At 38.4% G+C, this 18,037-nt stretch overlaps 1 protein-coding gene across 24 annotated transcripts in view; it reads left to right on the top strand.

The window, feature by feature from the left end:
• The window catches only part of ABI3BP (ABI family member 3 binding protein), a 213,298-nt gene that overhangs the window by 193,648 nt on the left and 1,613 nt on the right, over positions 1-18,037 (top strand). For all 24 annotated transcript variants that reach the window (XM_081137863.1, XM_081137873.1, XM_081137874.1 and 21 more), the window contains 4 exons: positions 13,838-13,917; positions 14,641-14,670; positions 15,272-15,433; positions 17,110-17,232. In XM_081137863.1, coding sequence (XP_080993989.1) covers positions 13,838-13,917; positions 14,641-14,670; positions 15,272-15,433; positions 17,110-17,232 — 395 coding nt within the window. The remainder of the gene's footprint in view (positions 1-13,837; positions 13,918-14,640; positions 14,671-15,271; positions 15,434-17,109; positions 17,233-18,037) is intronic.

The following is an 18,037-nucleotide window of genomic DNA, read 5'->3' as shown; positions in this document are numbered from 1 at the left end:
TTCATCCTGACTTTCACTTACTTGGACAAGTCATTTTTGACACTAGAGCTACTTAAAATGAGTGGCAGTTGGTGGAATAAATCTACCAAAAAAGGACATTTTGTTAATCTCATGTAAGAAAGCCATTTTGGCACCTGACCTAATTGGTCAGGTAGGTACATGAAAGAAAAGGACCTTTGGGCTGAGTTGCATTTCAATCTGGAATCACAGGACCAACTGGGGATTCACATCAAGCTTCTGGTTGTAATTGTTTGTAGGACTCATGCTAATTGTTTCTGGACTTTGCTTCAGACTGAAACACAACTGTGTCCCATTTGTCCCACCCTCAATGTATGTGTCTTGCTTATGTCTCTTGGCCTTCACCTGTGGGCCTTCTAAGGAGGACCCCTACAGCCTATTCTCACCTCAAGACAAAGCCTGAAGGAGGCCCTTTCTGGATTTTTCTTTGGGAAAGCAATGTTAAGTTTAGTTTAGAAATCCCTGAAGTCAGAACCCATGCTGAGTTTTACTACTAGGCATAAATTTGAGGCCATTCAGTGTGTCTGTATGTGGCTCACTTAACGTTATTTTTAGAGTTTGGTATGATTGAATGAAATACATTAGGATATAAAGACTATTAAAGTTCATATATATGATTTAACCAGAATTATATTGATAGTCCCTAATGGGTCAGGATTTAAAAGTTGTATATCAGTGATTTGAAGTAAAGAATATTTTCCCATTGGAGGCAAATATAATGCATGTGGATGTAGAGGTGCTCTAATAAAAGTTGTTTTGCCTACAATACGTGAAACTGGTGTTCAGTAGATCCCAGTACCCAATGAGCTTATGAACGCATCCCATGCTCTCTAACCAGAGGTATGCTAGAGATTAATTTGTCTAATTTAATGGGCAAAATGTTTTGAACTGAAATAATAAAATCTATTTGTTGAAACCCCTATTAGTTAAGGTAACTTAATAAGTTAAGGAAGAATAAAGTGAAGTAGAATTATTTCATTTAAGGTTTTGGAAGCCTAAAGGTGCCTAGAGAAACAAAACTAACACCCATGAAACAAGCATTATAAGACAGTATAAAAGAACATGCTAGCGTAGGACTTACACCCAGTTCTGCAATTTATCAGGAGAGAAAGCTTCATGGAGTACTTGATACTATAACTTGGTGACAGAGGACAGGAAGGAATGGGACAGGCTGGCAAGAAAAGAAAGAGCAACAATAGTATTCAAGTCAATTCCATGTGCATGACTCCAGTGAAATACAAGTAGTCCTCAAAGTTACTACTGACAGCGAGGCTGCAGCCAGAATACTAAAATCAGGATTCCCAAATGTAGGTTCTTTGGCTTTTTTGATTTGAACTTTTTTTCTTACTGTATAACATTGTGGTTTCATTCCATTGTATCTTCTGCCCAACTATGGCCCAAGATTAATGCTAATAAAAGACACTGTAAAGAGGAAGTATGTACAGGATGCAGCCACCAGGTGGTTTTTATTAGTTTATAAAGAATGACTTTGTCACATTTCAATGCTTGGGGAAAATTTTATAATCAAAATAGAGGGTAAAATTGAATTCCCAAAATAGAGAAACTTTGAATTATAGCTGTTAAAATCCCCTCCACCTTGATTCTGGAACTCCCTATTTGAAAAGCTGGAAGAGAATAACTTCTAAAAGAATTACTATAATTGCATTCCAGTTCTAGGAGGCATATGTAAATAATTTATTTTAATAGCATTTTCCATCATTTGTCCAGACTAAAAAAAAAACCCTAAGCTCTAAAACAGGTGATAATTACTGGCTAATCATTACACACAGACAAGGGTGGAGTAGAGAGTTTGGTGTTAGAACATTTAACCCAAGAGAATCAAGGCTGAGAAAATAGACCTGCAGAGCCCAAAAAATAGCCCACAGTGTGGCACCATCCAGCAGCTGACTTACTGCTGGGAGGGTTCAGCTCCACACCTGGCAAGAGATGGTTCTGTTTATAGAAAGTGGAGCTACACAGCTATTCTGGGGCACATGCGTGCAGCCCCAGCCTTGTCAATGACCCATCTAGCCCACTCCCCAATATTTATTTTCCACTTATTTTTCCCCCCATGAAACCTCAGTGTGTGATTCTTGTTGAACTAAAAGAAAAATATTGAGAAAATCCTCTCCTATCTGGAGCCAACCACTTTGTTTGCAAAGACCACTATGATTATTTTTAGTTCTGCAAACAGAACTGATAAAGTGTATGACTTAAATAAGGAGTCTTACACCACTGCTTAAAGGATTAAGAAGTGTGGACTAATCTCAAAGTCTCTCCCAGCTCTAAAATGATATAATCTTATGATATCTGAAGACATGCACAGCATCAGTGAGAAAATTGGAACTGAAAATAAAACCAAAACCTAGGTCAGGCTTATAGCAAGTAGAATTGTCCTGATAAACCATTTTCTTTGACTCTGTGTCTGTGGCATGCAATGTGTTTTCAGAGAAATCGTTTTTAAACTCATTTTGATAGTCCATTGATGGGCCAGGTTCTTCCTAAGGAACTGGTTGGGCCATATGGAAGGACACACACACCTGCTGCACACTAACTAAAAAGAAGCCCTTTAGCCCTGGCTGGTTTGGTTCAGTGACAGAGCATCAGCCTGTGTACTGAAGGGCTCTGGGTTCGATTCCAGCCAAGGGCACGTACCTCGGCTGCAGGCTTGATACCTGGCCCCAGTCAGGCATGTGCGGGAGGCAACCAATTGATGTTTTTGTCTCTCTCTCTTTCTCTCTCCCTTCTTCCCTCCTTCCCTCTCCCTCTCTCCCTTCCCTCTCTCCCTTCCCCTCTTTCTGAAAAGCAATGGAAAAAATATCCTTGAGTGAGGATTAAACTAATAATAATGATAATAATAATTATTTAATAATTAGCCCTTTAATCTCACCCTTCTCTTTAAAAGAGCCCATGTCTCTCCTCACTGACTAAAAGACTGAAGAATCCACTGTGTGTGCCAGACTCACATGTGGGCCAGCAATTTCCTATGGAAAATGCACTCTGTCTGGTAATTAAGATAAATCAAGTTCACCTAACCTGCCCAAGTACTTCTGTCCTCTGTGGCTGGGGAGGGTTCTGGAGAACAGTTTTTCCTCTAGGACTGAAACCTCCCGAAGTTTCCTGTAGCTGACAGCAAAGATGGTTTGGGACTATTGTTTATGTTGCTTGATTTAATAAAACTTTGGCAGTAAAAGTCAATGGGAACAGAGGCAGCAACTTATAAACTGTAAATCTGGCTGAACAAGGCAGGCATGTGGAAGAGCCATTATGTCCATCTTTGTGGTGTTCTTGTGAAATTCTGGTCTCTGCAGCTTCTGTGTTAAACTCTCAACATCTCTTCTCATGGGCTTTGTAGAAAGGAGTCAAATAAGCTGCCAGAGTCTTGGCCATTTTATTTAGTTTCATTGTAGATGTGGGCAGTGGAACAATTGCTTCTTCATTAGAGGAGGAGGAAATATAGGGGATTGCCCGGTTTTGCAAGTTTTCTTTGGGCAAAAGTACAGCTAAGAGCACAGAACTCCACTCGTCTGTAAAGAGACCAAGTCTCCTTTTCACATCATCATATTCTTTTTAGTAGTTTTCACTTACAATTGTTCGGTACCTAATGGAGGGGGGTGCCAGAAACTTACCGCAGCACGATAGAATTAGAGTGCAGCCCACATCTTAAATTTGTGTCCCCCACAGAAATGGGAGACACAAGAAACGTCCCCAGGGGCCCACCAGGCAGCTGGCTGATGCCTGATGCCTGCTGACGCCCTATCCTCTCTACTCTGTCCCTGAGCAGGACTTACTTTGCCCTCTAAGTTCCCACAGCTCTGCCCCCTCGCTCCTTATCTGTATTCCCGGGTCCTCGGAATGTCTGCATGTGGTAGGAATGCACAAATGCTTACTGTAACTGTGCAGTGTCCTTGGAGAGCTGGTTGATTGGACTTCTATTTCCCTGTTTGAGTGCCCCTTACCCTTTTTCTTATTCCACATTTTTATTTCTCTCTCCCTCATGACACCCCACCTGACTGAGGCTCACATATTTCAAGACTATACTAGGGGTAAGATTAGCTAACCAAACAACTCAAACAGCCACAGAGTAGCCTTTCTATGTAAAAAGAAGGTTGCTTGAGGTTTTATGAGGCTTTTGTTAGGGTGAAAACGAGCTTTAAAAAAAAAAAAAAGGTTTTATTGATTTCAGAGGGAGGGAGGGAGAGGGAGAGGGAGAGGGAGATAGAAACATCAATGATGAGAGAGAGTCATCAATCAGCTGCCTCCCGCACACACACTGCTCAGGACTGAACCCACAACCCGGGCATGTGCCCTGCCAGGAATTGAGCTGTGGCCTCCTGGTTCACAGGTAGACACTCAACCACTGAGCCACACTGGTTGGGCAAAAATCAGCTTTTTAAATCATTGGAACTGTATAGAAAGTTCATCAAATAATGAAGACTATAGCTAAGCTCTATATTATGGGCAAAAATGGAGGGAAGTGGTTATAGGGAGGAATAAAGGAAAGGGAGGTGGGAGATGACAAAGTGTCTGCCTTAGCCAGACCCTCTAGGCTGGAGCTTCCCTGTCTCTGACAGCTGTGCCCATGAACCACAAATCCCTCTATTTGAAATCCTAGTTTTTCACACTAAATTGATATTTAATGCTTATGATTTTCAAACTCTACCTTCTTCTTTATTATCCCACTCCTCTAGGATAATAATTAGAGCTTAACACTAGAGGATATTATAATCACTACGTGCCAGACACATTGCTTTTACATCTATTATTTACTCCTCACAAAAAACTCACAAAATACTTTTATACCCTTATGAGGTTATAATTAGTCACAAGTAACATTATTATCCTCATTTTTATATGTGAGGGAATTGAGGTTCATAGAGGTTAAATAACTTACCTTAAAGTCACACAGTAGTACAGCTGTGAACACAAGTCTTTCTGGTGCCAGAAACCATGACCTTAACCATAGCACCACGCTGCCTCCTGACAGGGAGACTCGGAAAGATTTTTTTTGTTTTTTTGGATCCATACCTACCAGGTGGAACCAGGAATGACATTCTGCCAGGGGTGTTACCCCCTGGGCTTGTCCTCTAGGAGACCCAAAGGTTTGACTACAGTTGTCATCTGAACTCACCCCATTTAGATATTTGTTTTGATGAAGCTGTTCTTATCAATGGCTTTTTAAATTTAATTCTCATTTTTATCAGAAATACATGTACATGGTCTTAAAACTCAAGCAGTTCATTTCTATTCCTAAATTCTCTTTCCCAGAAGCAAATATTTTTTTTTCCAGCTTTATAGGTATAATTGACACATTTGTAAAACAAAGTATACAATGTGATGATTATATATACATATATAATACATATATATGTATGTATATATATATAAAATATAAAGGATCCCCCTCATTAAGTTAATTAACACATCTATCACTAAGTATATGTAACTTTGGGGGGTAGGGTTTTACATTTAAATTCTACTCTCTTAGCACATTTCAATTATATAATACAATGTTATCAACTATAGCCACCATGTTATATATTACACCCTTAGGCCTTACTCATTTTATAACTGAAAGTTTATACCCTTTTACAAGATCTATTTCCCCTACCCCGGCCCCTGGAAACCACTTTTCTACTTGACTTTTTTATTGGATTTCACATATAAGTGATACTATGCAGATTTGTCTTTCTCTTATTTCACTTAATATAATGCCTTCCAGGTTCAATCCATGTTATTACAAATGTAGGATTTCCTTCATTTTTAAGACTGAATAATATTCTGTTATAAACATATACCACATTTTCTGTATCAATTCATCCATCGACAGACACTTAAGTTGTTTCCATGTTGTGGCCAGTGTGAATAATGCTGCTATGAACATTAGAGTACAAATATCTCTTTGAAGTAATCATTTCATTTCCTTTGAATATATACCCAGAGGTGGGATTGCCGGATCCATACTGTTTTCCAGGGTGTCTGTACCGCTTATATCCCACGAACAAGGGTTCACTTTACTCCACATCCTCACCAGCATTTGTCATTGTCTTTTTGTTAATAGACAACCTAACAGGTGTGAGGTAGTATCTCATTGCGATTTTGATTTGCATTTCTCTGATGACTAGTGACATTGAGCACTTTTTCATATACCTTTGGCCATCTGTATGTCTTCTTTAGAAAATGTCTATTCAAGTCATTTTCCCATTTTTAAATTTGGTTATTTGTTCTTTTGCTACCGAGTTGTATGAGTTTCTTATATATTTTGGATATTAACCCATTATTGCAAACATGGTTCGCAAATATTTTCTCCCATTCTATAGGTTGCCTTTTCATTTTGTTGAAGGTTTCCTTTGCTGTGCAGAGGTTTTTGTTTGATGTAGTCCCTATTGTTTTTTGTTTTTGATGTCTTTGCTATTGGTGTCAATCCAAAAAGTCATCAAGGCCAGTGCCAAGGAATCTGTGTTCTTCTAGTTGTTTTATGTTTTTAGATCTTATGGTTATGGTTTTCATCCATTTTGAGCTAATTTTTTATTATCATGTAAGATAGAGGTCGTTTCATTCTTTTGCATGTATCTGTCCAGTTTTCCTAGCACCATTTATTGAAGAGACTGTCCTTTCTCCTTTGTATATTCTTGGCTTCTCTGTCATAAATTAATTGACCATATATGTGTGGGTTTATTTCTGGGCTTTTTATTCTGTTCCAGTGATCTATGTGTCTGTTTTTATGCCAATACCATACTGTTTTGTTATGATAGTTTTATAATATAGTTTGAAATCAGGGAGTGTGATGCCTCCAGCTTTGTACTTCTTAAGATTGCTTTGGCTATTTGGGGTCTTTTGCGCTTCCATACAAATTTTAGAATTGTATGTTCTTTATTTTCAAAAATACCATTCACATTTTGATAGGGATTGCATTGAATCTATAGATTGCTTTGGGTTGTATGAATATTTTAACAATATTAATTCTAGCCTGGCCGGGCGTGGCTCAGTGGTTGAGCGTCGACCTAGGATCCAGACGATCAGGGTTCGATTCCCGGTCAGGGCACATGCCTGGTTGCAGGCTCAATCAGTGACTCTCTCATCATTGACGTTTCTATCTCTCTCTCTCCCTCTCCTTTCCTCTCTCTGAAATCAATAAAGATATATTTTTTTAAAAAACAACAAAAAACAATATTAATTCTAATCCATGAACATGGAATATATTTCCATTTATTTGCATCTTTAATTTCCTTCATCAATGCCTTACAGTTTTCACTGTACAGATCTTTAATTTCCTTGGATAAATTTATTTTTAAATATTTTATTTTTATGCTATTGTAAATAGGATTGTTTTCTTAATTTCCCTTTCTGATAGTTCATTGTTAGTGAATAAAAACACAACTGATTTTTTTATATTGATTTTGTATCCTGCAACTATAATGAATTTGTTTGTTAATTCTATCAGTGTTCTTGGTGATATTTTTAGGATTTCCTACATATGGTATCATGTCATTTGTAAATAGAGACAATTTTACTTCTTCCTTTCCAATTTAAATGCCTTTTATTACTTTTTCTTGCCTGATTGCTGTGGCTAGGACTTCTAGTACTATGTTGAATAAAAGCGGTGAGAGTGGGCATGCTTTCAGCACTTTATTATTGAGTATGATGTTAGCTATGGCCTTATCATATATGGCCTTTATTATGTTGAGGTATCTTCCCTCTATACCAACTTGTTTAGAGTTTTCCTCGTGAAAGTATGTTAATTTTGTCAAATGCTTTTCTGCATCTATTATGATTTTTGTCCCTCAATTTGTTAAGTTGGTGTATCACATTTATTAATATGTGGATGTTGAACCACTTTTGCATCCCTGGAATGAATCCCACTTGATCATGTTGTATAATTATTTTAATGTATTGTTGAACCTGGTTTGCTAACATTTTGTTGAGGATTTTTGCATCTATGTTCATCAAGGATATTGGCCTATAATTTTTTTTTCTTGTGTGTCCTTCTCTGGCTTTAGTATCAGGGTAATGCTGGCTTGTAAAATGAGTTTGAGAGTGTCCCCTCCTCTTCAATTTATTGGAAGAGTTTGAGAAAGATTAACATTAATTCCTCTTCAAATATTTGATATAATTCACCAGTAAAGTCATCTGGTCCTGCGATTTTCTTTGTTGAGAGGTTTTTGATTACTGATTCAATCTCCTTAGAAGTAATTGATCTATTCAAATTATCTGTGATTCAGTCTTGGTAGGTTGTATATGTTGAATGTTTCTAGAAATTGCTCTTTTTTTTTGTACCTTATTGAATTTGTTGGAGTATAAGTGTTTAGTTGTCCCTTATGATCCTTTGTATTTCTATGTTATCAGTTTTAATGTCTCCTCTTTCATTTCTGACTTTGAGTCGTTTCTCTCTCTTCTTATTCTAGCTCAAGGTTTGTCAATTTTGTTTATCTTTTCAAAAAAAAAAGGGCTCTTAATTTCATTGATTTTTTTTTCCCTCTATTGTTTTTCTGGTCTCTCATTTATTTTTGCTTTGATCTTTGTTATTTCCTTCTTTCTACTAACTTTGGACTTTGTTCTTCTTTAATTCCTTGAGCTGTAAAATTAAGATATTTGACATCTTTTTCTCTTAATATAGGTATTTATCTCTAAAAACTTTCCTCTTCAAATTGCTTTTGCTGCATCCCATGAATTTTGGTATGTTGTCAATGATCTTCTTTGTCTCTTGTTTACAGTCTTTGGCTTAAAAGCTATTTTGTCTGATATAAGTATAGGTGCACCTGCTTCCTTTGGTTTCCATTTTCATGACATACCTTTTTCCATCCCTTCACTTTAAGTCTGTGTGTCCTTAAAGCTGAAATGATTCTCTTATAGGCAGCATATACTTGGGTCTTGTTTTTAGTCCATTAAACCACTCTGTGTTTTGATTGGAGAATTTAATCCATATACATTTAATTATTAAAAGGTATATACTTACTATTGCTATTTTGTTCATTGTTTGTTTTGTAATTCTTTTGTTCCTTTCTTTCTCTTGCTCCCTTCCTTTGTGATTTGATGATTTTCTGTAGCCCTATGCATTGATTCCTTTATCTTTTATGTATCTACTATAGGTTATTACTTTATCACAAGGCTTCCATAAAACATCTTCTATTTATAACAGTCTGTTTTAAGCTGATAACATCAAATGCATACAAAAGCTCTACATTTTTGCACTCTCCTCTTCATATTTTGTTTTTGATGGCACAATTTAAATCTTTTTACATTGTATACCCATTAACAAGTTATTGTAGTATAGTCATTTTTTACACTTTAACCTTCATATTAGAGTCATAAGTGATTTACCCACCAGGTAAATCACTGTTTGGCACTCTTTAATATTTTCTCCTTGTTGAAATTCTCACTTTGTTCATATATTGTTCTCCTGCCTTTGGTGAACATCTCTATGATTCTTATTTTTAACACTCTATCAGGTAAATCACTTACGTTCATTAAACTCTGTTTCTGGATATTTCTCTTGTTCTTTTGTTTGAACCATATTCCTGTTTCTTTATTTTCTTTGACTCTCTCTGATAGTTTCTAAACATGAGATAAAACAGCCACCTCTCCTAGTCTTGATAGAATATTCTCATTATGAAAATGAACCACTTCGATCAGCCCGGCCCAAGCCTCTAGTTGTCTCTCAAGCCTCTGAAATTATCCAAGCCACCTGCCTTGTTCTTAGCGGCTTCCAGGAGTTGAGGGCGTGTCAAAACCCATCAGTGTCCCAAAGGTGAGAATGGCAATCAGCACCGAGATGCAGACTGATTATAAACTGGGCCCTCAGGAAGCAGCTGGGCAATTACGTAGTTAAGCCCCTTCTGAGGAGACAATGGAAGACGAGTGTTTTTGCCTGCTCCCTCAGTGCTGGGCCTGGATAGAGCTGTGGGGAGGGGATACTCCTGCATCTGTTAAGAATGACTTCATTTGATACAGTACCGTGGGACTCAGGAATATAAACCCCATTGGCTCCCAGAGCCATATAACCTGGCAGCCCATCCCTCGGGCAGCAGCCACAAAAGCTGGGGTGCCACCCACTTGTAAAACCACCTTCCAGGGAAACACTGGTGACTTGGTTTTGTCGTTGGAGTGGGCTGGAGAGAGAGGGCAGAACAGGTGTCTGCTGTTTCCCAGACTGGGAAGGATTGCAGCCATCACTAGATATGTGCTCAAGTTAGAAACCTCATTCCCAGGTAGTAGCTTTTAAAGCTTGTGGGAGTTTCTGCCTGCTCCCTCTGCTCTAATCCCTGGGAGAAGGGGTGAGCACTCCTGCACTTGTGAATAACTGGGTTTTGTTTTGCTCTGTTCTTAAAGATCTCATGGACACAATCCCCACTAGCTTTCAGAGCTAGATATTTAGGGAGTCTTAAGGTTGGGAAAGTATCACAAATGTTGGCAAAGTCCTGATGCTAGATTTGGGGTCCATACCCTTTGCTCCTCAGGGAAAAGCTGGCCGTTGGAGGTTTGCTCCTGATCGTATGGCACTGGGCTGGGGGCGTATGTCGAGTGCATCTCAGCCTTTCCTACCATTTCGGTGTGAGTGTTCTCTCATTGGCCCAATGTGTAGGAGCTGCTCAGCTAGTTTCTGGATCACTTTCATTAGGAACTGCTTTGGTACAGCTATACATTCACCGTGTCTGTAGGAGGAGGGGAGCTCAGGAGCCCCACGCCACCATCTTAGTCACCTCTGCAATTTTCTATTATTTTAGCTATTTCTTTTGTCAATTAAATCCATATTTCTAGACTGACCATTTCTCAGGATGGTCAAATAGTCAAGTGACCTATTTGCTGTCCCATGTATTTTTTTATGGCAACATCCCCTGGAATTCCTCACCATCATCATTTGCCTCTCTCCTACGTTGAATACCTAACTCATACATGCCATGTCTCCCTTCTTTATTCCCTCACATTGTGGTACTTGAGAAATACATCTTGAGAAAAGCTTATAGAAGATAATATTTTTGAGTCTTTGCAGGTCTGAAAATACCTGTTTTACTCTAATACTATTACTTAGCTAGACATGGAGTCTTGGAATACAATGAAGACTTTTGGAGGCATTGTTCCATTGTTTTCTAACTTCCAGTGCTGCTAGGGAAGTTGACTGTTATTCAGATTCTGGGTCTTTTGAATGGGACCTATTTCCTTCTCAGAAACTTTTAAGATCATTTCTTTATCCCCAAACCGAAATTTTGCAACGTCTGCTTTGGATAGTTTTTTTTCTTTTCATCTTTCTGGGTGTACATTAGGCCTTTTAAATCTGGAAATCCATGTCTTTCAGTTCTGAGAAATTACATATTTCTAGGATAATTTCCCATCCTTTTCCCCTCCTGTCTCTTCTAGAACTCACTACTCAGCCATTGTATTCCCTGAAATAATCCAATTCCCTTTTCTCTCATTTTTCATCTCTTTGATTTTTTGTTCTTGTATTTGTAAAATTTCCTTAACTCGATCTTCCCAAACTTCTTCAAAGTATTACTTATTCTATACTTATTTTAAATAACTTTCTTGTCCTTTATAAATTTTGAAAATAGCATCCTGTGCTTTTAATTCCCATGGACAATCAACATTGACCTACAGTGTCATAAATCTTGATAGTGTGCTTTTGGGGAAAACTTTGCCATTTCAAATCTTCTCTCTATATAGGGTTTAATCAGTCAAAAGCATCTGCCTTTTAGTTCCCATGCTGTTAATTAAATTTAGTTTAAAATGATTTCTTCAAAACTTGTCAACTACCACAAAATGTTGGCTCAAAAACAAAGTTTCATAGGAGTATTTGTGGCCACTCTACAAGTGGAGCTGAAGTGTAAATAACCGCAAAGTAAAACGACAGAAGACAAGTCCAGCAATCAGAGTTGGCTGAAGCACAGGGCTCTTGGCAATGGCCTGGAATGTGGAAAGCATTGCCCGCTTGAATCAAAGTCCAGATGCCTGTAATTTCTTTTTTCCATTATCAGTTCATCATACTGGCTTTTGTTTTAAGGTCATCAGGCTTCTGAGCATGAATTTCATCTCTAGAAAATATTCCATGCCAAAATACCCTATGTATGTGCAATTTATTTAAATAAGTAACCTGGGTGGTTTTATATCAGCATTCTCGTATTGCAAATGACAGTGGCACCTTATATCAGTTGATTAGTTTGGAAAATGTGTGGATGTGCAGTCTTTCACTAAAAACACTGTTTTAAGCCTCATTTCGCAAAGTTTGTAAAAGCAGATAGTACAATGGTTAAGAGCCTCACCATTCTTAACTGAAAAAACAGGATCTCCTGGGATGTTACTTTACTATGCAGACTGATTCATGCGTCTGACGCATAGTAAGCACCCCTACAGTGGCTGCCATTGTGGTAACGCTAGAATCCATCTTCTAGATTCCAACGTCGTGCTAAAGCAGTGCCTCGGCAGTCAAAAACCTGCTTCCTGGAGCCCAGAGCTCTGTCATTGCTCAGCTGGTATACTCTGTACCAAACCGAGAGCTGTCATCCTTGTTTTTCACTTATTTATTAAATACCTTTCTCGTCTGTGTGTTCTGCATTCTTACTCAGTTACAAACTTCTCAAAAATGGGAATTATCTCCCAAATGCCTTGTACAAATTTGAGACTCACCATACTACCTATCAGCTGACTCGTTGATTTTACATCCAGAATACTTTCCTGCTAAGGGTGCTACTTGAACTCCTAGTTTAATTTCTGCAAACGGCAAATAACTTTCTGGGTTTGTCTGTCTTTTTTTATCCTCACTCTAAGATATGTTTGTTGACTTTAGAGGGAGGGAGGGAAGGAAAGAGAGACAGAAACATCTATGTAAGAAACATTCATCTGTTGCCTCCTGTATGCGCCCCAGCCGGGGATTGAACCCGCAACCTAGGTATGTGCCCTGACCATGAATTGAACCCACAACTCTCTTTGGTGTACAAGACAATGTTCCAGCCAACTGAGCGACCCTGCCAGGACTTTTGTTTTTTAACGTAAAGGCTAAGAGTTATGAATCTGGTTTACAGAGAGAGAGAGAAAAGTCTGTTTTTGTGCCCATGCTCTTCAAGAGGTGACACTTCCATGCCCCTATTCTGGAGATGCTGTGGCTTCCTGTGACCCACATAAGACCTGAGTTCCAGGAGGTACAACCAGGAAGTCCTTGTAAAGAAATACTTTCATATGCATCTGTTTCCATAGCTTAGTCTACTAGTTTTCAAATGTCAGTGGAGGCAAGACTTATCTCAGGAACTTGTTAAAAAATCTTACTTGGATCGCCTCAAAAACTTATTTCAGTAGGTAGGATGGAGCAAAGAGTCTGCATTTAAAACAAACTCTCCCCACTGCTGTTCTGATATGTGATTCTGACATAGGGAGTACAAGCCCCTCAAAGAGGAGCACTGCCTAAGTTTCTGGGGGAGGGGATCAAAGGAACAAAAAGGAAATCTTTCTACTTCTTTGCCCCAGGAAGTAGCTGTAACACCTGAAGGAAACTGAGGGTCCCTGTTGCTGGAATTAACGTGGGTCCACCACATAACTCTTTCCTATGTATCCATTACCAATTTGCCCAGTTATTTCTACTAAGTTGGAATTTTTAAAAAAACAACTATCTTTTTTTGTTAACTTAACCCTGTTCTTATAGAAAACATCAGACAAGCTGTTTAGAAAGTAAGATTCAATAGGGTTTTTTTCCCTCATGCTTCTAGAACGTATGTCCACTCACTGTCACCATGACTTCAAAAGAGGCTGAGGAAGATGTTAGGGTAATGAGGGACTGTTGTTTCCTACCCCTGAAGAATATGTTAAGTTTTATTTTAATTTCCCCCCTACACAGCTATGAATTCCTGGTGAAACCAAAAAACCCACTTGGAGAAGGCCCACCCAGTAACACAGTGGCATTCAGCACTGAATCAGGTAATCACATCAAGGACGTGAAGGGCCTCAATGCTTTGCAATAGGGAGCTTGTTTGGAACCCAGCCAAACACTGTGTACAGTTTCTTGAATTTCAAAAAATCATCTATGGGACAAAGCCAATTGATGAAGGTATCCAGAAGGAAAGACCACTTATGTTTTTCCTCATTTATTCTGACGTAAGGAAAATGGTTAGGAGTATCAGTTTAAGTGTTTAATCTATACTCAAAAATCTAGTGAATGAATGCTCTTCTGTATGACATGCTGGGCCATAGTACATCCAGAAAGGGGATACATTTGATACATTCGTTTCATGATAAGCGGCTATGAAATTCTTATGTAACCTTCCAGCTCCAATTCCCTGAGATACAGCTGTACTCACAGCATCATTTGTATAATTTTTCATGGCATCTTGGTAATTTTATCAGTTTCTGTATGAAACTAAAAGAGGAAGCTTTTAAAATGGAAGTGAAACCTAGCACCGCAATGAAGATGTCTACTCAAATCACAAATAAAAGATACAGCTGACTATCTGGCAGAAGATTTCCAACGGAGAGCAATTTCCAAAACCACACACACACACTTCCCAATTCCCTTTTAGAAAGTGTGTACCATTTTGCGAGTAAAATTTCCTAACTGTAAGCACCCACCTTCTTCACTGTGCCACTGGAACACTGAGACCTACTTACCTACTAACATCTCACTGTGTTGCTATTTCTCCTCAGCGGATCCGAGAGTGAGCGAGCCGGTTTCTGGTGAGTACCTGTCTCGATGTGAACACAACTACATGCTTTTCTAAACTGATGCAACTACACAGACTTGGCGGAATTTTAGTCATGATTTCACTTTAGCCCCTTTAGTCTTTGAATATCAATCAGTCATGAATGCTCATCCAAATCATCCAGTTTCATAAAGAGCCTATGATGTTTTGGGAACAGGTTGGATATTTTGAAATTTGCTTTCACTCATGTACCAAATTTTCTGTTCAAGAATTGTCAAGGTTAATACCCTTGTTTCCACTTTTAATAAGTCATATTAGAGAAGCTGTTTAAATTGTATTTGCTGCAACACAAAACAAAACCTGAATTTCCTCAGGATGCAATCTATATCTAGCACTGCAAAGGCTATTCAACACCAAAAGTATTCCTCTAAGATTTATACCACTCCTGACAGGAACTTAATTGGGGCTTTAAATTCCTATAATATTTTTGGCTCCAATATTTAGCATTGGAGAAAACCAGGTATCATCGAGTTGACAGTGAACTTTGCAAACTATTTGTTTTTTAAGCTTTTAGGACAGTTCTTCAATGCCCAAAGTCAGATACTAAACTCAAACCTTGTATTTTCCTTATGCAGGAGGAAGAGATGCCATCTGGACAGAAAGACCCTTTGATTCAGACTCTTACTCAGAATGTAAAGGCAAACAATACGTCAAAAGGACATGGTATAAAAAGTTTGTAGGGGTGCAGCTGTGCAACTCTCTCAGATACAAGATTTATCTCAGCGACTCCCTTACAGGTAAGCAAGACTACCAGCTGTTTTGAATCTTGTCCTGCACGGAATGCGTTGTAGCATTCTGTAACTTGGCCTTTTCTTTGGACAAACTAAGGTCTGATGTAAATACAAATTTTCTTTTTGAGCAAGATGTTATTGAAACAGCCTAGAACAAGGGCTTCATAGATGCTATTAGAAGGTAAACAATGAAAGTGCAATTGGAACAGTGGCATAGCAAACTTGAATGTAAAGACATTGTAGTAACATTCAAGCTCAATTTTGTCACAGCCAATCAAGGATAAAAACCCTACTGATAAGGGGTAGAGGTTGGAAGGGGGTCTTAATATATGGTGACAGGAGAAGATATGGCTTTGGGTGGTGGGCACACAGAGCAACACACAGATTTTATAACATAGAAACCCACACCTGAAACCTATATGCTCATATTGACCATTGTCACCCCAATAAATTTAATTAAAAAAATAAATTTTAAAAGGGAAAAAAACCCTACTGATAAAAACATGGGTGTATCTAATAGTAATCAAGGAAGGAATATGACAATTAAAATTTTAAGTCTGCTAAAGACAAGATGAAGATTATGACACCTGGCTGGAAAGGCTATAATTCTTTGCTCCAGACTCAGTGAGTTATTTTCTCTTCTGTAATCCTACAATAAAAATTTTAAACAAATAAGACTGGGCCCAACATAGAAAGGTAGACATTTGTTCAATCATTCAACAACTAGTATCTGCTTTATTCAGACTCTGTTCCAGGTGCTGAGGACAAGCCAACAAACAAGACACAAGCCTTCTTGTAGCTTACAATCTAGTTGGAAGAGAGACAACAAATGTGTAAATAAGAATTTCACATAGTGCTTTGAAAAAACTTAGAGTGGGAGAAAATGGCTGAAATGGAAGCTCCTTTAGTTAGAAGGGTTAGGAAAAGCCTCTGAAAAGGTAAAACTTGCTGACCGGGCGTAGCTCAGTGGTAGAGCATGGACCTAGGATCCAGGAGATTGAGGTTCGATTCCCGGTCAGGGCACAGGCCCGGGTTGCGGGCTCGATCCCCAGTCGGGGGTGTGCAGGAGGCAGCCGATCAACGGCAACTCTCACCATTGATGTTCCTCTCCCTCTGCCTTCCTCTCTCTGAAATCAATAAAGATTTTGGTTTTTTTAAAGTAATACTTGTGCTAGGAAGAAAACTATGAGAAGGCACCAAGCAAGCAAAGATCTGGGGTAAAGCAGAGGTAGAGGGAAGAGAAACGCCAAAGGCCTGTGGCAGGACATACCTAGCCAGTTCCAGTAGTGTGGCTTAGGCTTTGTAAGAGGAAGACCAGGCAGGCAGGTGTGAAATCATGTGGAGCTTTGAAACCAGCTGAGTCTTTGGGTTTTATTCTGAGTACAATAGGAGATTGATGGAGAGATTTATGGAGGGGAGTAACATTTTCTGAGTAGCATTTTTAAAACATGCAGATGGGAGAAGGGAGGAAGAATGGAGAGAGGCAAAATGGAAAGCAGGGATGTCAGCTGGGAGACTTTCACAGTTCAGTCAAGAGGCACTGGTGGCTTGAACTAGGGCAAAAGGAAGGGAAAGTACAAGATCAAGAAAGACTGGTTATTTGAAACAATCTGATTTTTTCAGAATTGTCCGATATCAAAGAAAGTAACATTTCGTGATCCTTTTAATTTTTGGTTCTTCAGGAAAATTTTATAACATAGGCGATCAGAGGGGCCATGGAGAAGATCACTGCCAATTCGTGGACTCATTTTTAGATGGACGCACAGGACAGCAGCTGACTTCTGAGCAGTTACCCACAAAAGAAGGTATGTTTTCTGAGCATCCTCATAAGCAAGAGCGTTTTAGAAATTAACCCAAAAAGAATTCAAGCTGAGGAAAACAATCGCTTTAAAAATAATTCTATACTAGCACTGTTATAATTATCTGGGTAGAAAGAAAAAACTTTCCTAAGCCCTTACTTGGTAAGAAGATTTTAATGAAAATTTCTCAGCCTTCCTCCCAGTCCCTAAGACTATTCCTTAGGGCCAAGGAAAGCTACACACAGACATATATAAATGCATTCTACTTCAAGGAAACCTTGGAGAGAGAGTAGTTTCCTGAACTTAAATCATTCATATATTACCTTTATATTTTTTGTCCATACAGAGCACATAGCCGTTTTTTTATTCCCTTAAAAATTTTTTTAAACAAAGACTACCACAAATGGGAAAACAGTATTATTTGCCTTAATTATATAAATTCAATTAAAACAGAATAATTCTTTTAAGAAATGAGTAACCACTGTAATGCTGAAGACACATTAGCACTAAGCTGCTTAATGAGGATTAAAGAAAATTAATTTATTTGTTGTCCAGGAGGGGCAGGAGAGGGCAAACTAAATGTCTATATTACTCAGGAATCACCAAGACGTTCGTTAGATACTTTAAATTATTTCACTAGTCTTTCCAGCAACACATTTTCTTCACTGGCACCTAAAAATACCCACCACAGAAAATATGCCATAGTGAACCCATGAACGGTAAGTGTAGGAATCTCATAGGAATTGTATACAAGCATGCTGTAAATAGTGTAAGTTTCTATAATATTTTACATTCACGGAAAAATTTTAAT

The sequence above is a fragment of the Miniopterus schreibersii genome (genome assembly GCF_964146895.1).
Source record: "Miniopterus schreibersii genome assembly, chromosome: 5".
Classification (NCBI taxonomy): Eukaryota; Metazoa; Chordata; class Mammalia; order Chiroptera; family Miniopteridae; genus Miniopterus; species Miniopterus schreibersii.
Note: the sequence above shows the minus strand (reverse complement) of the source record. Positions and strands in the feature narration are given on the sequence as shown.